The sequence below is a fragment of the Pavona decussata genome, unplaced genomic scaffold (genome assembly GCF_977016875.1).
Source record: "Pavona decussata unplaced genomic scaffold, jaPavDecu1.1 SCAFFOLD_368, whole genome shotgun sequence".
NCBI classification, from domain to species: domain Eukaryota; kingdom Metazoa; phylum Cnidaria; class Anthozoa; order Scleractinia; family Agariciidae; genus Pavona; species Pavona decussata.
In genome coordinates, this window is record NW_028145744.1 from 95,001 (window position 1) to 118,670 (window position 23,670).

At 39.7% G+C, this 23,670-nt stretch overlaps 2 protein-coding genes and 1 pseudogene across 11 annotated transcripts in view; 2 read left to right on the forward strand and 1 right to left on the reverse strand.

Moving 5' to 3' along the window:
• The window catches only part of LOC146452441 (uncharacterized), a 14,383-nt gene extending 4,062 nt beyond the window's left edge, over positions 1–10,321 (forward strand). The window contains exons 1-6 of one of the 10 annotated variants that reach the window (XR_014859738.1): positions 1–1,234; positions 1,479–1,538; positions 1,857–1,974; positions 4,197–4,304; positions 9,983–10,039; positions 10,230–10,321. The exon at positions 1–1,234 is cut by the window's left edge and continues 860 nt beyond it. Coding sequence is in view for 2 of the 10 variants with exons in the window: in XM_085097843.1 (XP_084953969.1) it covers positions 1,479–1,538; positions 1,857–1,974; positions 4,197–4,303 (285 nt within the window). In the remaining 8 variants the exon portion in view is untranslated. The other 9 variants (XR_014859736.1, XR_014859737.1, XR_014859739.1 and 6 more) reach the window with 9 other exon arrangements.
• LOC146452436 (uncharacterized) overlaps positions 1–10,457 on the reverse strand; it is a 73,666-nt pseudogene extending 63,209 nt beyond the window's left edge.
• Positions 1–23,670, forward strand: part of LOC146452434 (protein mono-ADP-ribosyltransferase PARP14-like) — a 106,492-nt gene that overhangs the window by 72,843 nt on the left and 9,979 nt on the right. The window contains exons 5-7 of the mRNA XM_085097827.1: positions 12,571–14,339; positions 15,920–16,108; positions 17,596–18,745. Of these exons, the coding sequence (XP_084953953.1) occupies positions 12,571–14,339; positions 15,920–16,108; positions 17,596–18,745 (3,108 nt within the window). The remainder of the gene's footprint in view (positions 1–12,570; positions 14,340–15,919; positions 16,109–17,595; positions 18,746–23,670) is intronic.

Sequence of the window (23,670 nt, forward strand, 5' to 3'; positions counted from 1 at the left end):
TGCTTCACCTTTGATGAAGCCTTTTTTGACCCCTGGGGTGGCACGAAGAGAGGTGCGTATATTGAAATGTTTCAGTAGGTTTGAAGTGTGACGCACATCAAGAACTGAATTGCTTCTGAATCTTTCACCTTATAAATGTTTGTATCCAGAAATGTTTCTGTTTCTGAAATTTCAGCCGTAAATTTAATTGTGGGGTGGTTTCGTTTGCTTAGTTGCTCAATGAACTGCATTATCTCCTCTCCTTAAAGTCCAGAGGGAAAATATGTCGTCTATATATCGTTTCCAAATGAGCGGTTTTAAAATCTCTGTTTTTAAAATCTCCGCAAAGGCGACTGCCATTTTTGTACCCATGGCTGCACCATGGGTTTGTAGGCAGAGTTTTGCATAGAACTGGAATGAATTTTCTTCTTTCTTTTGAATTGTCTTTAAACCAAATTTTGCGAAGCATTTCGCCAATAATCAGCCAATATGGATGGCGCGAAAATGACAACGTGCAGTTGATTAACTTCGCGAAGAACTTCAGTACCTGAGTCAACCACAGTCAAATCTCCCTGACTGACCCCGAGGTGGGGACACTGTAAAGAAGCAAAACACATCTTATCTACCACCCCCAGGGGACAGATCTCTGATCAAAAGTGCTTATATGCCCCTATTATCCCCCTATCTGTCCCGGGTCCGGGGGGGGGGGGGGGGGTTTAATTGACTAGTGCATTAAGGAAATTGCTGCACAGATATGCCTTTACATTGTTTACAAAAGCGTTTTATCAGTGTTTACACAAGAATTTAGCCTTGTCGTGTGGCTTTTAATGTGCGACCGGAAAACGAACCTGAAAAAATTGGTCAGTGCCGATATTTTTGGGTCTTTCAGACCGACCAAAAAAAATAAAGATTCACTCTAGTGCAGTTTGTTTACACGACTTTGTCATCAAATCTGCTTACGTGCAACCATTGGCACTTTTCAAGTCTTCTTCGGTCTTTCCGGCAGTTCACAGCAGCTTCCTGATATCAGCCTTTAGTTAATGGTAAGCACTCAGTTCTGTAATTCTGTAATTTTATTCATTTTATCTTGGTTTCATTTCATTCAGATCATTTTAAGATATTTTGGACTTATTTTAGATCATTTTAGGTCATTCCTTGTTTTAGTAACTACGCCAAATGCATCGCATGCAGCTGCCAGTATGCATATTTCAGGTTAAAATCCCTGGAATCCAGTTGCAAAGAGCAGCATTTGATGGTACGTACTGTGGTAGAACCTCAAAAAAAAAAACTCTAACTTTGAAGGGATTAAATAAAAGAAAGCAATCCAAATGATCACGGTTGATTTGATATGGAAAAAGACCTTGACTGTGTTGTTCTCAGCAATCCTCAGGTACGACATTAAATGAAACAAACGACATCAAACAAACAAACAAACAAACATCAAATGACATGAAACAAAAAGGAATTACACTGATATTAATTACCATATCTTTCTTCAGAAACAAAGTTTAGGAGTCAAATTCAAGGAAAGGAAAATGCATGGCTTTTTTAATGATCTGGTAAGGGCAGTGTCTACTGTCATTTTGTAACATTTTCAGATTTAAGTGCTTTAGTGAATTGGTATTAAAAAGCCAGATTGTCCCCGAGATTGTTGATGCATTGTAACATGTATCAAATATTTTATACATGTAGATCTCTTTAAAATCTTGTGCTTAGCCTTTTGAAGCTGACTGAAGGCGAAATGTTCAAGAGAAATACTGAATGAGAGAGGCAGAAACTCTATCAAGCCCAACCATCAAACCCACCATCTTTACAGTGCCATGTATGTTGACAATGTTTGTTTTAATTGGTTTTTGATAGGATCTTGTTTCTGATAGTGCCAGTGTGGGTATGAAAGTGAAGATTCTCAATCTGAGATAAATTATTATTCTGCAAGTTCCACTTATCCTGCTCTTCTAAGCTGTTCCATCCCTGGAATAGGTGCGTGCTCAATAGGTATGGATTATAAAGGCATGCTTAAATTAGAATTCAAGTGCACTTTTAAAAATGTACATGCCAGTTTTAATATCATATATCCACCACTTAAAAGGTTCAATTATGTCTCTGGTTTTTGTGACATCACATGGTAGGGAAATGAGCACATCAGTTCATCTAAAATGTTTTTCTTTGGTATGGGGTCCTGAGTCTCCGAATTAGACATGCATGCAGAGCACAGTTTTATTTTACCCCCAGTCTCGCAGTAGTAGTTATATAATATAATAAAAAAATATTTAATAAGTTGTTTGGAGGTGACAATCCTCTTGATCTAGCTGATTTTACATGTCTGGAATAAGACAATGTAACTTCTAACTACTGGACCTACACTGTAAGTTGTCAATATATGAAGAATTCCTGTGGGATGGTTTTTAAATGCGTGTCAAGTGATGCCAAGTGGAAGTTATTATAATGTTAATAAGGTTTGAAGAATAAAGAGTGTAAGTTATGGCAGTGGTTTGTTTACTTACATTGCTAATAGCTAATGGTGGAATGTGTTGAATAAGTTATGTCGAGTGATAAAAATCTGCGAGCCATGCGAGCCAAGGTGTGAGCCGTGCGAGCCGTGCGAGCCATGCGAGCCGTGCGAGCCATGCGAGTCACGCGAGTCATGCGAGTTACAGTATAAATGTTAAGAATTTTTATTTGTTTTATTTACATTCACATAAGAACAAGAACAAGAGCATCAGAACAAGATGAATAACATCGCAATATTTAATTCTTACAGTGGGACAACGCAAACCATGATACTTTTTGTTACAGTCAACCCAGGTCACGCGTGAACGATATTTTTGAAATTTGAACGGAGTTTTGAAATTTACATGTCAGTTTTGAAAGTCGCCAACGAGATTTCAGAGTTCCCGTATAAATTTCCCTAGCTTGTTGACGGTATAAAGCTATGAATTTTTCTTTACACTGCAAAATTGAATATTTCAAGAATAACAATTGTTTCCCAAGTATTTTGAATCTTTTTTTTTTTTTTTTTTTTTTCAGTTAATGCATCTTTTTCGGAACGATTTCCAGAGAAATGTCCAACATTCCATTCACACGTCGGGCATTACAAAGAGAAATTCGAATGTTCATTTCATTCTTGGAAATACTGTTCACGCGTGACCTGGGTTGACTGTAATTGACATGTCAGGGCTGATTGTCAGTGTCATTCCAAACTTGTAAGGTATGATAAATGAGTACTCAAAGATGAGTAAAGTCAATATTGTCGCACTAAATTCAATTTGAAAAAAGGCAGCGTAACAGAAGCATTTGCTGTCAGCTGGTGGGTCGAATGCTATCTCGAAACCAGCCTCTGCCACTCTAGTGGCGAGTTTTGAAGAAAGACTTGTCTATGGGAAAGGACAACCACATGCAGCAGTCAGCCAACCGACAGAGTGCTGATAACTCCGATTCTCGACTAAAGACCAAACCTGTTAAAATGGCGCGATTTACTCACCATTCTTGACGCCAACACACGGAGTTCGAAGTGCTGTTCTTTTGTTTTTTTTTTTGAATGAAGTTCCACGTGGATATCAATGAATGACATGTATCAATAGATACCTATTCGAGTAGCGGTGCAGCCGTATGTTTTTCTTGGATTTTTTTTCTGAAGTCTTGAACCTTAATAAATTTTTGCATATTGTTTTTATTTTTTTGCGCATCTTGGGCGATTTTGAATAGGCAAAATTCTCTCCAAAATTATAACAAAAACGAAAAAAAAACAAAAACAAAAAAACAAAGAAAAAAATTCGTCCAAAATTTTCTCACGCGAATGTAAATAAAACAAATAAAAATTCTTAACATTTGCACTGTGGCTCGCATGACTCACGTGACTCGCATGGCTCGCACGGTGGCTCGCATGGCTCGCTGGCTCGCAGATTTCGCAGACCCAGTTATGTCACCTAGCTTGTAAGCCTAATCGTTATTAAAAATTTATTGGGTCTCTAGTAAGGTTTCTTTTTTTTTTTTTCTTTTGTAATTGGTCAAGTCCCTAAGAGATGGAGGTGTGGGATTGTGGAAAATTGATTCTGTGCTTACATGTAAGAAGAACATAACAAGATATGCTCTACTGTTATTTTCTTGTTTATTCATGAGATGCATATAAGCATGAGTTGTTTTTCTGCAATTCCCCACCCAGTAGGGGGATTTATAGGGTAAGTTAATTTCCAGTGTGATTCTCTATCTCTTTTTAGAGCCTCAATTGCTTGCTAAAAAGAAAGTTTGTTCCAAGGATCCAAATAACAGTATTCATGTTGAGGATGTGATTCCATATCAAGACTGTGGAGTTCAGAGCTCTTAGAGTAAGTTGACCTAAAAATTATTATGTATGTGAGCAGCATGACTTTGCCACTACAGAACTACACAAAGCTCTGTTTGTGACCACTCCTAAAAGTGACCATCATTGTGAAATCTGTGACTTATTATAAGCCCTGTGTTAAAAAGATCCTTTAAGTGACATCTACCCTAAGCGATGGCACCACTGTTTTGAATAACCAACTGGCCCTTTTCTCCTAAGTGACCAGCGCAGCCATTAGCCAATAATGATACTTAAGGTTACAATTGGTAGCTTTCACCGAAGCGTCAGCTCTCTCTTTATGAACCATGTAGAGGTTCATTCAAGGCGGCCGGTATATGATTTTACAGAAAATTTGCATTTGCAGCTTCCAAAATTTATCAAATCGGTATTGCAGCTGCTTGACAAAAATCACTAAGAATTGCTGCTCGGTGGTAGGACAAATCCAGAAAACAAAACCTTCTGTGTATCTCTGTCTGCTAAACAAGCTACATGTATTACAGTTGCTTCTAGTTCGGGTTTCAAAATGAAGTTGCTACATGATTAGCAATCGGTGTAATTTTGTTCTGCTGAAGCTTATGCCAATTTGGTATTCCACAACACCAACTATTAAACATTTCCAGTCGTTTAACTCTAGACATACCATTACAGTGTAATTGTAACAGCAGGTTTAATAAACATGTCAAAGACTCGTTTTGGTTTTAAAATATCCATAGAAAACCACTGTGGTGTCCTCAAAATCATGTAAATTGATCAGATTATCAAAGTGTTAACAACATTTGAAATAATTTATCTTTAAATCAAAGTCTCCTGTGAGCCAACTCGTGAATGTAGATGACACATCAGTATTTTAATTGAAATTAAGATGGCTACATACACTACCTTGAAAGCTAAAAGAAGTCATATCTTTGGCTGATCATGTAACGAGAAATAACCATACATGTACTATAAAATTGATTATAAACTTATTCCCTACATATTGTATAAGGTTATTCTGATGCGCCTTGGAACAAATTTTCACGTGTTTTTTATTCAAAGTTCATGCCGACACTTCACTCATTCTATTTAAGACACCGCACTTTGTGGAAAAACGAGAAAACTTATAACTTTGCTCATATTAAATGAAAAATCTCCATTCTTGCACTAAAATAATTGTCAAATTTTTATCTATAGATTGAATAAGATTATTCTGACGTGCTGTGAAACAAATTTTCACTTCTTTTTTTATTCAAAGTTCATGCCGACACTTCACTGATTGAATTCAAGACACCGCACTTTCACTGCGCATGCCTGAAAGTCAACAACCGAATCAGCCAACCAACCAAGTGAAAAACCCACCATTGCTATCACTCGTTCATTGTGCATGCTCGCATTTACGAGTTAAAAATGGGTATGGAAGCGGTTCATTTTACCAGCTTACTGTGATGTTGGAAGGGAGTGCCCATAGTTTTACGCAACACGGCACAAACTTCAATAATCAGCCTGGTCATAATTGCATTTCTGAAATTGAAACCTCCCAGCAAAAAATTAGAAAATTAAAAAAAATCTGATTTTGAAAGATTTGAACTACAACATGCAGGTGTCATGACTGCTCATGTATCCTACCCCCTTAATGTTGTAGTTGGCAACAAGACTTTTTTCTCTAAACATACATTTTGTATTTTTTGCACAAGAATTTAAAATGGGTGTGGTTTTAAAAACAATGGAAGCAGTGCATTTTGCCAGCTTGCTGTGATATTAGAAGGGAGTGCCCATAGTTTAATGCAACACGGCACAAACTTCGGTAATCAGCCTGGTCATAATTGCATCTCTGAAATTGAAACCTCCCAGCATAAAATTGGAAATACAAAAATCTGATCATGACAGATTTAAACTACAACATGCAGGTGTCATGACTGCTCATGTATCCTACCCCTTTAATATTGGAGTGGGCAACATGACTAAATTTTTCTCTAAACTTATATTTTTGAATTTTTTTTAAAGCAGAATTTAACAATTTGGGCCCATTGGACAATGGGGCAGAAAAGTTACAAGTTGTTCAAAGCTTAGTTTTTTTGTACAAATGTTTTCACCAGAGAACATTTACTTTTTTTTACTGTGAATCCTGGTTATGGATCTTCTGTTGTCTAAGTGTAGGGTCGTCAACTGTAAATAAAACTTTTCTTAACAGGGGAACATATGTTATGGATGTTGGAACATAAAATCTGTTCATACAATGTATTTATATTAGACAATAATGTTAGTCTCCTGCAGTGGAACATTCACAATTAATTAAATTGTAATAGCAACTGGAACCACGATGACAGAGAACTTCTTCCTACATACTCCTGCACATCAAAAGCTCAACGGTATGACCATGAAAAAACTGTAATAATCAAGACTGAGTGTACTGAGACAGCGTATTGTTGCAATCTGATCCCCCATTGAATGCAACAGTACAATTTCAGTCAATTTCAGTCAATTCCAGTAGCTGTAATGAAAACTCACGGACAGATTTTTCAGTTCTTAAGATATTTAAATCTCATTGGGCTGAATTCTGTTACCACAACCTCGAATCTTTCAGCTTTTAGTGGTGGGTTGGCCCCAGAGTGTTATGGTACTCTGTAAACTAAACATGACCTACTCTGAGAAAACCTAACTTTGAAAATGCAAAATCTGCAATGAAACCCAATGGGAAGGAGAAAGAGATGGAGGTCAAAGAATAGCTGCCTCTGTCATGAGATAAGTAACAAGACCATCCCCAGGCATTGATATGTTATGTTTATTTTTAATACAGTTCCCTGAAAAAAGGGTGACGATCAGGTTATTGAACTGTGCAAAACATAAAAAGAAGTTGTATGGTTTAAGATAGTGCCACTTTCAGTTCTTCAGTTACTTCACCATTTCATTATGGATATTGGAACTGCAGGGATGTTCCTCAGCACTAAGAAATAATTCCTGGATTCTAAAGCAATAACCTGTGAACAGGCTCCCAAGTGGGGTCTATGGCGAAGATGAAAATCGAGCTCTTCCTCGCCCCATACCGTGCTCCGCCTGCCCGGCTCGCCGATTTTTCTTTTCACCCTATACCCCACTTGGGAGCCTGTTCACAGGCTATAAAGCAAATGCTCCATGCAGATAACTGATTTTGGTAGCAAGTCATAATTGCTTGTATTGTACCCATTAATAAGTGTTGTGGAACGCCGAATTCCAATTACCATAATGAAAGACAAAACTTCTGTGCTGTGATGATATTTAAATCTCATCGGTATTTCCCTGCAAACAACCACTTCACATCTCTCAACTGCATGAACACCGCCAGCACAGTTTCCCAAACACTTCTTTAAGAGGTGATTACGGCTAATAAGAATACCACCTTGATTCATTTTGTTAAAAACAAAATACTGCCTTTTTCCTGTCCGTGATTCCAATGTCAGTACAGGCTGGTTTTTTCTCTTGACTGATGGCCAAAGTTGTTTAATAATGTTGGACTTAACAATTTTATGTTAAATCAAATCAAAAACTTCTCAGGAAATGTTCATAGTGAAATCTCCTCTCCATGGTGTCGCTAAAGTTGGTTTTGAGCGCAGTCTTCTAATTACCTTTTCGTGAAGCTTTTTCATTGTCCTTTTTGACCATTCCTTGGATGGGAATCAACTTTTGCAAGTCTGGATTTCGACCACTAAACGTTGTATTTCTCTTCGATGACTCCTACTGCTGCTTCGAACTCAGCAAAAAAGCGTGAAATATCCCGCAACTCCGTGCCGTTTTCTGTACAAGACATGTACTCCTCGAAAAACTGGCTTATTTGATCAGAAGGAGAATTTTCCAGAAAGAGCTTGGCCGCCATATTAGATTCTACCAAAGCCCCCCAAAATTCTCCCATGACAGGCTGCGCGCCTCTGATGATCCACATTGGATTACCTATGATGGTCTCAAAGGAAGGCAGCGTCTAGGAACTGGTCTCACCGGCCGTGCACACTGTAGGAAAGGGGATCCTATCTCATTGCTTTTTTTGTTCAGATATAAAGTCTTTAGAAATTCTCTCATAAACAAATTGGTGTTTCAACCAAATGTATTACAGTTTTCCTTTTTCCAAGAATCTTAAAACCTAATCTTTTTAAAGTTTAAAATATACTACAAATACGTGACTCTCAAAACCTCGCGAAGCTAGGGCTGGGCGGACAGTCGATTTGAAGTGAAGGAATGTGCTAAGGCAGCTATAAGAAAGTATAAATTGTCACTAACAGGCCTTTTGCAGTAGCTGGTCACATGATCAACTTTCCGATCAAAAACAGTTTTCCTTTGGAAAGTTTTGTTACAAGGTCTTAGGAACTGAGAGAGCATATTTAAAGTAGGTTAATTACCCGTAAATTTTTATCCATATATCTCAAAAGTAAGATTAGAAGGATTTGTACTGGAAAACTCCTCAATCTTTATAATTCTTCGGGTCATACTCAGCCTCATCCAGTGATAGGTAATTATGATCATCATCATCATCATCATTATTATTATTATTATTGTCAGTAAGTATATCACTCTTTCCAATATTAGTTTATTCCATGGTCCCTATATTTGTAATGCATCTTCCTCCCCCCTTTGACCCAACAGTCTATTATTATTGTGCTCCTCATGTGTTCAAAATCAAGTGTCGATGTTTCCAATGCAAACTAAATGTAGCATTTTTTTGTTATTTTGTTCAGATAATCAGATTTCTTGTGATTATGAGATGGGATGTGGCTGAAATAGAGTGAAAAATCATACAATTGCATAATATCAGAACCTTGGTATCATCTTCAACCTTATTGGCCTTTCAAACAGACACAAAGAGACAATATAGGTTGGTTTCCATGCAAACACGTGCCCTTCAATGAAGAAAATCAATAGCTCAGCTATGGCAAATAATCCCATTAGTAGAAGTAGTTGTTTATTGGCACGTCCTCTTATAAGTTTGGCAAGTAGTCTCCATAAGTAGTCGTGTAAGTATCATGTCCCCATAAGTTTGGCAAGTAGTCCCCATAAGTAGTTGTGTAAGTATCATGTCCCCATAAGTTCGGCAAGTAGTCCCCATAAGTAGTCGTGTACTATCATGTCCCCATAAGTTTAGCAAGAATTAAAATTCCCGTTAAGTAGTCAGAGGGGAGTTAATGAAACCCCAGGAAGCAAATGTCTTGACTTGTAACAAACAAGCAACCAAACAGCCTTCTTCTTCTTCTTCTTCTTCTTCTTCTTCTTCTTCTTCTTCTTCTTCTTCTTCTTCTTCTTCTTCTTCTTCTTCTTCTTCTTCTTCTTCTTCTTCTTCTTCTTCTTCTTCTTCTTCTTCTTCTTCTTCTTCTTCTTCTTCTTCTTCTTCTTCTTCTTCTTCTTCTTCTTCTTCTTCTTCTTCTTCTTCTTCTTCTTCTTCTTCTTCTTCTTCTTCTTCTTCTTCTTCTTCTTCTTCTTCTTCTTCTTCTTCTTCTTCTTCTTCTTCTTCTTCTTCTTCTTCTTCTTCTTCTTCTTCTTCTTCTTCTTCTTCTTCTTCTTCTTCTTCTTCTTCTTCTTCTTCTTCTTCTTCTTCTTCTTCTTCTTCTTCTTCTTCTTCTTCTTCTTCTTCTTCTTCTTCTTCTTCTTCTTCTTCTTCTTCTTCTTCTTCTTCTTCTTCTTCTTCTTCTTCTTCTTCTTCTTCTTCTTCTTCTTCTTCTTCTTCTTCTTCTTCTTCTGCATCAGAAGAGGTGGTCCTCGCAAGTAGGGTATCACTATGGAAACACAGACCTCACAAGTTAGGTGAGTATGTCCCCATAAGAATTGTATGGCAAGTAGTACCCATAAGTATTCAAAGTTGAGTATTGGGCAGGTCCTCATAACAAAGACCCCACAAAAAAAATTGAAATTTCCTAAAGTCTAATCAAGTGTTTAAAGAGATGGGCAAATAAGCTACCAAACATCCATATTTTTTTTTTCATACCTCCAATAGAAAGGGGGGTCCTCATAAGAGGTGTATGGAAACACAGACCTCACAAGTTGCCAAAGGTGAGTATGTGTGTGTGTGTGTGTGTGTGTGTGTGTGTGAGTACTTGACTTTCAGCTGGTTCATGTCTGGCCTTCTCACATTGGTAAAGTCAGCTAACCTGGAACCAGTCAGTTCAATTTCTTCACATGCTTTCCTGTCTAGAGAGACAATACTAGTATGAAATATTGGCATGGACTGGACTTTACTTCCATTCACTGTCACGATCTCGGGGGACAAGCGGCGGGCTAGCTTTAGCTTTAATTTCTTCACCGCCTCTCTCGATATGAAGTTGAGACCTGATCCTGTGTCCAAGTAAGCCCAGAGAATCTTTCCTTGAACACAAACAGGAATTATGGCAGGTAGAACTTTCTCCTCTGCATAAGTAGTGTAGTCTGTCAATAACACTTCAGTTGGACTGCTGGTTTGTGACACTTCATTCTGCATGCTGCTTGCTCTCTCTCGCGTATCACATATGCTCGTATGATGCTTGTAGTTGCACCTCAGGTACCCTCGCCTACGGCACTGCTCTGCTCTGTGACCCAAACGTCCACAGTTAAAACAAAAGCTGTGATCCATGAAGGACTTCCTCCTGTCCACTAACTCTGTTACTACGGTACACATGCAACTGCTCTCCAATGGTCTTGCTTTCTACAGAAAAGACAATATGGTGTTGGTTTTTCTCCCTTCAGAGTGAACAAGTGCTTCTCAGACTTCTTGTGCTGTTGAGTGCTAGTCTCTGTGTTGTTTCTTCTAAGCCACTCCTGCAGGGCATCAGTCAGATCTTCCATGGACCAATCCTCCCAATTCTCATCCACCCTCACCAGGTCAGGTTTGACTTGGGGCAACTTATTAAGCGTAGCCATAACAAACCCGTGAAGCTTTTCACCTTCTTCTAGCGTTTGGAGTGCATCGAAGTTCTTACCGAGCTTCTCGTAGAACTCCTGTACCTTGCTGTAATTTGACCCCCTCACTGGAGTTAAATTGATGATTTCATCCATGTGTGCGTTCACCACTACTTTGATTTGCCTGTACTTCTACTTAAGCCGCTCCCACACGGTTTTAGATTTGCTATTCTTTCTCTCACTTTCGGCCCGACAGACTTGAGGAGATAGCCAAACCTCTCTTCGTCAGAAATTAGTCTGCTGTTAATTTGCGTAAGGAGCATGTTTTCAAACCTTACCCAATCCGCGGCGGTGCCTTTAAACGGGGTTATCTTTAACTGGGAAGTTTCGCTAGGCTTGCTTTAGCGGTTCTCTCTAATTCGATTTTCTTCTCAGTCATCTTCAACTCGGCGTGAAACTTTTCTTCCCACATTTCCCCCTCTTTGTCACGCAACGCTTCTCGACGGCCTCAATTTCTCACACTCTGTTCGTGGGCTTTCTTTCGGTCAATTTCGTTTTTGATTTCCTTTCGTCTCTAACTGATGGCGTTTTCGATCTTTCTTATCTGTAGTGTCCACGGTGCGTATCTTTCTTTCGTATCTTTTTTCCACTGACGAATAGCTCTCGCGATTTAAATCCCTCGCTCGATCTTGAGTTCTTGCACATGGGCGATGAGATTACATAGCTTGTCGTGTATTGCTGTCGTTCGGTTATGGGTGACTTCAATCTCTACAAAATTCCCTTCTTCCATTATCTCGTCGGACTCTTCCAGGTAATATTTTAGTTTCTCGATTTCTTTCTCGACTTCGCAAGTAAATTTTTCTCGGTGTCTTCCAAATTCGCCTCCTACATGATTTACAATCTCTCCACTCGCGATCGACGGCGTAGTTTCTTGTTTATCTCTCGGTTCCACTAGCTTCTCGACGCTTCTACAGTGTATCCTGGTCCCGGCACCAAAAGTATACCGAAAACCCTATCGGTAAACTATAAACTCACTCGATTGCGTTGTGTTTTACTCAGCTTTTAATCGGCAAACTCACATAAACTGGTTCGTTGTAAAAACTCACAATTCACCGTACAATTTCTCGCTCACATTTCATTGCCTTATTTGGAAACTAGAGCGCTCGAGATCAACGTCACATAACAACAACGACTATGGGGCGAGGGCTAAGTTTATTACTCTCGCACAGCGTCATCTTTGGAGAAATGAAACCTTAAATGACTGATCAATTTTGTACAGCGCATGTTGCTCTTTTCAGTCAATTTTTATGCAACACATTGTCCTCCTTGAAGGACTTTTCGAGATTGTAATGGTCTTACGACTTATACTAGGGGATTCGCCGGTGTACGTAGAACCTGTTATCTAGGCACCCTCTTCCAAAGACAAACATGACACTTAGAACCATTCTTTATTTCGTTCTCAGATATGGAAAGAGTCCTAGCCAGACAGCAAGAAAAACCACATGTCCTGGATAAAGCTCAGCTTTCGCTCAGAATCTTCCAGGAGTCTCTAGAAGACGACAACGAAGACGATAACTCAAGTGGCCTAGAAGCAACTGCAGACGCCACAAATAAAGCTCCAGGGAGTCAGCGGTCTGAACCTAAAACACGGCAACTGCACATGGCTGTGGACCCGGATGTAATGGAATTCGTTACAACTACATCACGACATGATCAACTAAAACAGGCACTGGCTGCGAAGAAGAGTGAAATAAACTGGAAGCCAAACAGTAAAACGGCTGTTATAGTGTATCGTGGAGAAGACGAAAGCAATTGTTGGCAGTCGGAGTGCATTGAAGAAGTCCAAAACTACCTTGGTAAATTTACGACGTGTGATGTCGAGGTTAACAAAGATTTCTGGGGAGCCGTGAAGATTCAGTTACCTAACATTCGCGCATGCTTTGGAATTGATCCACCGTTGGTCAAACCTATCGATGATTCTCTTGTTGCAAGAATTGTTTCCCTCAGTCCAGATGCTAAAAAATATGAAGATCAGTTAAAAGCAAAATTAGAGGAGATGTACCGTCAAGAAACCAGAAAAACGTATCGGAAGTGGACGAAAACCACTCCAAAAGAACGCTTGATTTTGTTACAGAAGATAAAGTTTGCAGAGAAGCTTCAACAGGATAACAAGGAACTGGAGATAAAGTTCGACACTGAAGCCGAGGAAATCTATTTTGAAGGACCGCAGCCACAGTTCAATGAAGCGACGGGGCAGTTCCGCAAACTGGAAATGGAGATGGTGGAAAAGAAATTAAATGTATCAAAGAACATCTTAGAGGTGCTAGGCACAGACAAGGGTCTACAGAGAGTGAAATGTGAGCTGGAAAATAACAAAGTTGAAGCTGTCTTCGCAACTGATAAAGCTCAGATTGTGGGGACGTCAGCTGCGCAAGCGGACAAGGCCGCGAGTCTTGTGAGCAAGTTAACGTTAGAGGAGAAAGTTCGCGTGGATCAGATGAGCCATTATGTACTGAAAACGCGTGAATGGCGTCAACTGTGCGATGCACTTAACACGGAAGAGGGTATTCGTGTGTATCGGAATAACTGGGGCGATACCTTCGTTGCTGGGTTTCGCGAAGACGTGATGAAAGCGCGGAAGAAGCTGGAAGCTTACTTAGAAAAAAACTGCATTCTAACGGAGCGATTTGCTTGTTCTTCTAAACTTTTCATAAGGTATCTCAATGAGCTTCGTCAGGAAGACTTGCACTCCATTGAAACTCAACTTGCAGATTTTGAAATCAAGATTCAGAAGGGAAAAGGTGATGACGATTTTGTCATTTCTGGCAAAAAAGATGGGCTTGAACGTGCAAGAAGAAAACTTGACATTCTTGTAGCTGGTATCAATTCAACGAAGTTTGAAATAAAACGACCGGGTCTGAGGAAATTCTTCTCCAGCGGGAAAGGCGATCGTCTGGTAAAATCGGCGGAAAAGGACCACGCATGCGCAATCCAAGTCCAGACTAGCTTTGACAAGGAGCGACATGACATGTCCACGCGAGATGGAAAAGAAGCTATGAAATCTGATGCTACAAGCAGTAATGATGATGATGATGATGAGGAGGAGGAGGAAGAGGAGGAGGAAGAGGGGGAAGAGGAAGAAGCAGTTCCACTTAAAACTGACCCCTTTTCCTTTGTCACAACAAATGGACAGAAACTATCGTGGCGAGCTGGATACATCCAGACTGAGAAGGCAAGTTTAAGTTAATAATATCCTAATTTGTTGACCTTGCGTGGATATTGAAGGCTTTCACCGGGGCCTGATTGTCCAAGCAATTAATTAATTCTTTTGGCTTTGAAGTGATGAACACTGAAACTCGTTACTAGGCTTCATACAGTACACATCAACCAATCAGGGAAGACATGCTCTTTTATACTTTCAGATCAGGAACAAACCTTAACCAATCGAACACCCCAATTAAATACCCTTGGGAGCGGGTGCATGTTTTCCCACGTTTGGCACTGGTGACATAGTTTCCACTGCGGTTTTGCTTAGAGTTCCAAACGCTTCATTGCGTTTTATTACAAATTGGCTAAAAAACAACAGAGTTTATATTAAATTACAAGACTTTTTTCATAGGAATTAAAGCTGTATTATCTGTTATTATTTACGAATAACGTAGATTTGTTCATGTCGTATTCAATTGCTAAAATTGGCTGGATGTGATTGCTAAGGTTCTGGCTTGAGAGCAATTAGTAAATCTGTTCAGTCATTACATTTGTATGGATTTGGCCGTTGAAAATTATGGAGCTTGACATAGCGCTCGCTAGATATTCGTTCGTCCGTCATACTCGTATGAAATCGACTGATCTTTCCTCAGTCGTCTCTGTTTTTTTTTATTTAATCAATATTTGAACATGACATTTGCTCTAAGTGCAACTAAAGGCTCATCGAGAGAGCGTACGTCAGATCAACAAACCCACTTAAACACACAGCAGAGGCAGATTAATTTATAGGGCTAACACGAGTTCAAGTTAAGAAAACAAAACTACAAAGCTAAACTAAGAAAAACGAGATGAATGGGCAATAAATGGCTGAACTTGGTCGAATAAATGAACTTTCGACAGAAATTGCAAATCCGAGTATCAAACAGAAAACATTCAAACTTTTTCTTGTCCTAAGCCAGAAGCCATTTATCTCCCAGTAGTATGTGGGCAGCAGAGGTAAATAAAGCAATACGATAAGCAGCATACATTGGATAGTACAAAAGATACTGCTTTACATCTTCCACAGCTGGGTTGCAGTGAGGGCAAGCCGGAGAAACAACACAATTTTTAATGAAAAGGTCGTGATTAAAAATACTATTTTTATACGTCTAAAGCGAGAGTGATTAACAGAATCAAAACGATTACCAACATAATACAAGGGATTACAAGATGAGACACCAAAATAAGCAAGACGATTATAATTATGCTTAAAATTACCGACTGAGGCGGACAGTCTAAGTTCTAAAGGCAGATTATTCCATAGCTGGGTAGCAGAAAACAGAAAGGAGTCGTCTCTGTTGTAAGGCGATCTACGTGACAAGTGGGATAAGGGTTAACAGGAAGGAAAAAAGAAGATTTTTCTGTTTTTGCTTCCCTCCCATTAACCCTTGTATAATATCTTTCAAACAATGTTTAATCAGGGCTCAGTAAAAATGCTCTACCTCAAATATGTGGCTTAATGTGATCAAAGAGCTCACAGATACAACTTTAAGCCTCTAAGCCTCAGGTGTGACACAAGAAAAATGAAGATCAATATATTTGATGATCAAGTCTGTGTTATTGCAGGTTCACATACTGGTCAGCTCACAAGGAGCATGCTCTCAAGCGATCATCAATGCGGGTGGAGAGAAAATGAGACAGACCTTAGTAAATCCAAAAACTGGTGAATTAATAGTGACGTCTGGGTTCAAGTTGGCCTGCAAGGAGGTGATTCATATCAGTTGCAGCAAATGGAACGGAGGCAAGGGTGAAACAGTGAGTGTTTGACAAACATATGTCTCTTTTTAGTGTTCTAAATGACTAAATCCGTAGCTAAAAGTAACTTAAACCCTGCATGACGGGATTTTTCTCCTCTTCTGTAGCTTGGGGAGGGGGATGGTGGATTCCCCCTTCATAACCCCCAAAACATTAAATCCATGTCAATGGCACTTGGAGGACAAATACTTCGTCCAAATATGTTTTCTTTAAAATCTGCACGTGAGGTGCTGACGTCTAATTACGCCAGGTTTACCAAACAGTAGCCATCTTGGATTTTCCTAAAACTTCAGATAACTGCCCAAATTGATAACAAAACAAAAATAAGCTAAAATACAAAAGTTACTTTAAGAGAGGTAATGTTAGTATTTCAGTTTCCAGCAGTCCTGTGGAAAGGTCAGCTCAAAAAGTAAACACCAGGCTGTATTTCTTGATCATCAACTCATAAATTTGAAGGTCAAAGGCACATAAGTGAGGTACCAAAGGTAAGGCATGCAGATTCTAGCTCCCGATATAGCTTGGAATTTCCCGCCAAATTTCCTAGCCAAATTTCCTGGAGTCTGGCAGGAAATTGAGTGCCTATGTGAAGACAGGCAAGTAACGAGGCAAGACCCCTTTAAAGTTACGCCAAACCAAAATCAGATTTCTTTTCCGGTGGCAAGCGTAATCGTTAACTTGTAATTTTTGTGAGAAATGCTTCCTCGATTCTTCTACGTCTATTTAAAATACTACAAAATTATTATTATTTTTAATTTTGCAAGCCTTTCGCATACTACAAGGGCTCCCCCCGCTCCCCTTCCCCGTATAGATCACTAATATATATAGTGTACCCCACAAAGAGAGATTTTTTATGCGTACAGAAGGCGTACTCATCACGCTAGCAAGTGAAGGAAGCGAAGGGACAAATAAACTCCGCTAGGAGAAAACTTGCTTGGTTATAGACTGCAAGGGGTCTGATCTCTCTTTTGAAAATCCGCGGGAAAAACGCAAACAACTGACTAAGCACGAAATTGGAAGAGCAAGCGGCAAGCCGCGAGTAGCGCGTGCCTAAGAAGGAGAGCGACAATAGGGTGCCCTGCTTTCATACAGCGACTGTGGCACTCTGGTGACGGACTAATTCTATTGCACGCCTGTCAGCAACTTTATTAGTGACATATTGCTCTTCTTGAAATGTTTTCACCGTAGGTTTAGGTTAAAGCACAGGTACCCCGATCTCTATGAGAGATATAGACCGTGACCTTTGCGTGAGTGTTGTAATTTGAGCGTCACGGCGACTATTGCGCAACGGTGAAGTTATAAGGATTTGAATGGAAAAAAACGATTCCTATTTCATATTAAAAATACCAACTAGTTTTCAATGCAAAAAAAAAACCCCTACCTGAACTCCCCTGTCTGCTGTTGTTTCTCCTATGTGGTGTTTGGAGTGATTTAGTGATTCCAGTGTCCAGTTAATGTCCAGTTTTACAATTTTAATATTTTTCTTTAAGGTTTTACGGGACATCGTTCAGAAATGCCTTCAGAAGGGTGAGGACCTTGGAGAGACGTCCATTGCATTTCCTGTCATCGGAACGGGAAACTTGAACTTCCCACCAAATGATGCATCGAGAATAATGCTGGAAGAAACCATCAGCTTTTGCCAGGCGAATCCTTCTTCCATCTTGAGAGACATCCGATTTGTGGTGTACCAGCAAGATCAGGCCCTGGTCAATGCCTTTGGACAAGAAATGACTAATTTGCAATCCAAACACAGGTTCCGTCCTGCCATCACCATGAGTAGTCCATTCCGCAGTTTTCGATCCAAATTCAGACGAGGCATACTCGCAAGGCCAGCAGCAGACCGTGTGCGTATTGAAGTTTTGCAAGGAGACTTGTGCAGTGAAAAGACTGACGCCATTGTGAATATCATCGGCAAAGATTTGAAGATGGACAGCGCGGGGAAGTTGAGCGAAGCAGTCAAAAAGGCCAGCGGTAACGATGTGCAGGATGAGTTGGATCGTTTGGGACCGCAAGCTGGTGGGTCAGTGGTGATGACGGGTGGCGGGAATCTCACATCACGTCTCACAGCACGTCATATCATTCACCTAATCCCAGATTCGTCTAACAAGCAACACCTTCAGCAGTGCGTGGAAAAGTGCCTTCGTCTTGCAGAATCAAGAGGCGTTCAATCCATTTCTTTTCCCGCAATAGGAACTGGCGCTTATGGAATGTCTGCCACAGATTCAGCGAGTCTGATATTCCAAGCTCTCAGCAACTTTAGCACAAATTTTAAAACCATTCGCAATGTCAGGATTGTAATTTTCCAAGGTCAAATGTTACAGGTATTCCAGCAAGAGCATCAGAGACACCCTCAGTTGTCAAATCAAGGTACATCCCGACCACGTGTCACCAAGACTACAGGTCTCAGTATTGAAGTCATAAATGGCGATTTGACTCAAGAGACCAACAACCCCATTATCAACATCATCAGCACCGATTTGGACATGAAAAATGCTGGAGATTTAAGCAAAGCCATCTTAAGAGCCGGCGGTCAACAGATCCAACAAGAACTCAGTCAACTGGGAAAACAAACTGCAGGGACTGCTGTGATGACAAAGGGTGGAAACTTACAAGTGTCTCACATCATTCATATTATTCCAGGTTTGTTTATTTTTCTTTCATCTTGAAAAAGGTCGGAATCAGTACTGTAGGTACTGTATTAAAACTTTTTCGTAAAGTATTGTGGGTGTCCTTTGATTTAATGTCTCAACTGAGATGAAGAAGACAGAAGCTGAAGTCTTTAAAAAAGGTGTTTAGTGCCGGTTTCCAGCACTAAATTTTCGAAAATTTAAGGTGGCACTTAACATCCACCCCTCTCCACATTTTTTTCAATTTTGCAAAACGTTACATCTGAGCAAGGTAAAATTTGGGATTATTCTGTTACTACGGTAACCTACTTTGTCGAGAAAGTGACTATCATCGTTAACTTTATAAGATCGCTACTAAGACAATAGCAACACGTCTAGAAAAAGTGCTACCATATATAATTCACCCTTCCCAGTCGGAGAACATCAAAGGGAGATTCATTGGAGGAAGCATTCGTCAATTAACAATTGATTCATGCGTCAGCGTGCTTTATCGAGATATGAAGCACGCGGGAAGTTTGGAGAGCACGAAAGATGCGTAAGAGTTGCTCGAGGCGTAGCCGAGAGCAACTCTAGCTTCTTGAGTGCTCTGCAAACTTCCCAAGTGCTTCATATCTCGATGAATGCACAGCTGACGCATGAATCAATTGTTTTATAACATTTTCAACGCGGTAGTTTTTAAACCCGTTGATTCTAGGTTGGCCAGAGGTTTCCCAAGCATTCAGCCAATGTGCAAAGTGGTAATAAACAACCCCATGTTCGGTAAAAATACACATCTTACAGGGTAAAAAAGGCAACACCCCTTTGGTCTACAGTAGTTAAAGTTTCTAATTATGGAATAAAATACACTGGTTGCCAATTAAAATTTTTTCAAAAAACAAACTTGAAAATTTGATCCTCGCGTTACATGGGAGAGTTCTTTCCGCTTACGAGGACATGTCGGTTTGTTTACGCAAGATTTACGCAGTTGTCACGTCTCAAGAATCAAAATAGAAAGAAAACAGACAACTGAAGCTTCCCTAAATGAAAAATTTATTCAATTAAGTCTTTGTTCTAAGAAGCAAAGGCGTACAATTTTTAATCCGAGACGATGAACGCGCAAGTGATTTGAAGGAACTGCAAGTCCATTTTGAAGTGAATTTATCGAACCGTGTGCACGGTTTTCAAAAATTTCGCAACAAAACTGTTAGGAATACGAAGAAGCTTTCAATTGGAAAAGTATTTAAGTACAAATTCACAATAAAACCTCTAATTTCTTGTGAATTGAATTCCCACAAGTACTCGAACGTTACCAAGAAAGTCCGTGGCGTATAATCAGTAAATAATGATCTGAAATGTCCGCTTGCTGATCGTCGGCTGGATAAAACAACAATATCTCCTTGAAGCACAATTTCTTCGCCGTTAATTATCGAATTTCCCCTTTTGAAACTATCGAGTCTTCCTTAGCAGTCTTTCTTTCGTTTCGAAAAGGTGTCTTTTCCCTCTGAGAAAGCAAAATTGGCGCCTGAAAATTAATAGTTTTGCGAGACACGATGTCACGGGCCTTGTTCTCTTTTTTCCTTTTCTTTAGGTTTTTTTTGGAAGTTAAAAACTCCAATCCCAAAGAAAAAGTGGGAAGAGCTTCTTCATCAGCTGGTTCCCTTGTTGTCATCTGTAGTTAAACGTTTTGCTGAAGATTTCTCCCGTTTTTGAATGCAAAATGGAGAAAGTCGCTCACCGATTTCTCGAGGCATTTGTTTGCTGACGTCATCAGCGTGCACAATAGGAATATGAAGCACGCTCGCGCAATTGAATTTGATTGCACGAATTTACTAGCTATGTTATAAATAACAGATATAATGGAATTTACCAAAAGTATTCAAATCTCAGGAATTGCCATATTTTTGGACTTCGAAAAGCATTTGATTCTGTCGAATGAGATAACATTTATAAGAGCCTTTCAAGTTTCAACGTTCGTTCTCAACTACCGTCCGTGGGACGGTGTATTGTACAAAAAAAAAAGCATTTCGAGCTGTGTGCTTAACAACGAACACGTCTCAAAACATTTCTTTTACAACGTGGAGTACGTCAGGGTTGCCTTCTTTCAGGGATGCTATTTGTGATAGCCATTGAGCCCATAGTTCAGTAATTAGATCGACACTATGAGGAGGGAATCGACTGATTCAAGCTAACCAAGAAGTCAAGCTCACACAGTATGCAGACGACACAACCGCTTTGTTAGCTGATGTGCAATATGTTTCGAACGTGAAATACGTTTGCTAGGATCACTAAATCGCCAGATAGACGCAACGTTTAACCGTTGGCTTGAAGGGTTTTTTTTTTTTTGAAAAATCCAAATCCGGTTTTCTGAATCCAAAGACAGATTTGCATTTTTTCGATGACATCCAAAAATGGATCATGAATCCATAAAATCCACACTTCGGGTGGAGTTTTTAGGTTCAACACTTCAGCGCTTTTGGAGGAAAGGATTTTGAGAAGCGGTTTTCCGTTACACAACAGTTATCGTACATGACGTTCTAACTTAACCGTTTTGTTCGAGCTATTTTGATTTTCCTATCACGAAGAAGTCAAAAAAGGTTGGTTTTCCGTGCAAATTTCACGCCAAAAAAAAAAAAAAAAAAAAAACTGCGCGGAGAAAGTAGTTTACAACTTTTGTAAACACCTTTTTATACAGCTCAACAATTTGAGACCCTTGATAGTCGTTGATTTGTAACTTAGCAGGCGTGTTTTTTATCCCCTGTTTTTTTCAATTGCTAAGCTAGATTCTTCTCTTATGGCGTTTTCAACCTGATTATATTTATTTATTTATTTTTTCAATTGTATTTTCCGTCTTTTGAGCTGGTTTTAATCCCGCGTTGTCATGGCAAATGGTCCTTTTCCGGATCTTCCGTTTTTTTGATGATGAAGAATCCATATGATTCGAGATCAAGAATCCGTTTTCCGATTCTCCCAAAAAACGCACCCCAATTGGTCATGAATCAATTTATGCTCTAGGCGTTCAGTTCTATTACAACCAAAAAACCGCTGTTAAGAAATACTTTTCAGAAAAACTGGGAACATTAAAAAAGACCATTAATATGCGGTCTCAAAGAGACATCTTGTTACAAGGTAGAATAAATATGGTCAAAACCTTAGCTCTGTCCAAGCTTATATTTGTCTGTAGTGTAAGGGTTGAAACTTACTTGGGTCAAACGCCTCTGTTCTGAGGCTAATGCTCCTTGGAAGTATATTCCAACCAATTTCCTAAGCAATGTAGGTGGAACAAAGCTGTTTAATTGTAATTATACGACACAAAACTTCCTTACAATTAACAAACACATGCCATTGTTTTACAAATAAGTCATTCGTAATTGGCAAGAAGTTAGCTTGAAACTCCTGAAAACAAAGTAGACGTGCTTCACGAAATAATCTGGAGCACGAGAGTTATAAAGGTTAACGGAAAATCGATTATTTACTCCAAGTGGCACCAAAATTGCGTCAAACAGATAAGGGATCTCTTAGACGTTTGGGAAAACTATTTTCTGCAGTTCGAATTGGTGTCCAATAAATTTCTTTAAAAAAACTGAGATAATTTTCTACACCATCACAGCCTTGTATCGGCCATCCCGAGTGAATGGTCTGGAAAAAAAATTGTTCAAAGATGCCAGCTGCAAGACACCTGCATTAAGCTTGTGTATTTTAAGTAAACCCCTCACCTGAAAGATTTTATATGAAGAACTTTTCTGCACCCAGCAAAAATTACCATCTCCGACTGCCAAGAAAAAGCCGCTTGAATGTTCAAATAACACTTAATTTCAGCGTGACCATTTTTGTAAGTTTTCTTTTACCTTTTAAAGCTCCAAAAAAATGTTCTAATGCAAAATCATTCACCATATCCTATTTACAAACACGTTTTGTGCAAACTGAAAAAAGTTTCTTCTTCGCACTCTCCGTGCTGCCCAGCAATGCACCAAACTATTACACATCTATTTGTTGATTGTACGCAAGCGTCAACCTTTTGGTCTAAACTTCAAACCTGGAGTTTGCAATTATGCGGCTTCAGTTTGTTATTTCCTCCATAGACGTTATATATGGAATCAGGAGCCATAATCAGGGATGGAGACCGTAAGCGTGGGGTCCACGCGTCCCCATGTGTTGTACCAAAAAATCTATTTTTAGAAAAAATTGTGCCACCCTTCACGTCACAAACTCGCGCGGATACACGCAAATTTGCGTGGGGCTACTGCCTTATATGGAGAATGGAAGAGAAAGTCCAGTTCGGTTTCGACAAAATAACATAATTTTTAAATACTTTGAATGTGAAAATAACATTTTATTACCCTGTACATGTTTAAGTTCCTCCGTCTAACCTTGCTTGTAAACTAAAGAAAATAAGGAAATACGCATTGCCGTGGGAGAACTGTTTTGCGGTTCCCGACCAACAGCTACCACTTGCCTACGGTGGAGCTGGCGCTTAAAGGAGTGCTATGCACTCGCCTCGCCAGTAAAGGGTCTCCGATACGCGGGTTTACTCCCGCTCCTTGCCCCGACGGCTATGCCATGCTGATGAGCCCCAATAAGGGCGAAACAGCTGTCCATGGCTGCCACTGCCCGGGTGATATGGTTGTGCGCATGTATTGGCCATACCACGGGGATGCATCCTCGTTCCCAGAGCCTACGATCTTCTGGTCATCGGTTGCATCATAGGCCCTGGTAACAGCCGTTACCGGATGTCGTGAATTTCAGGACATTCGGTAGCGCACGCTCAGTGTGATAAATTACCATTGCGCTTGCTCAGTATTATTATCGCTCAGTACTGCTCAGTACAGTAAAAACCCGCGTGTAAGAACCTAGAAAATTAAGAACCTCCTGGCAGAAATTTGCTACTTTAATACCCCAAAATCTAAGAACCTGTTTAGCCAAAAAAATTCCAACAGGTTCTTAAATGCGGGGTTAAACTAT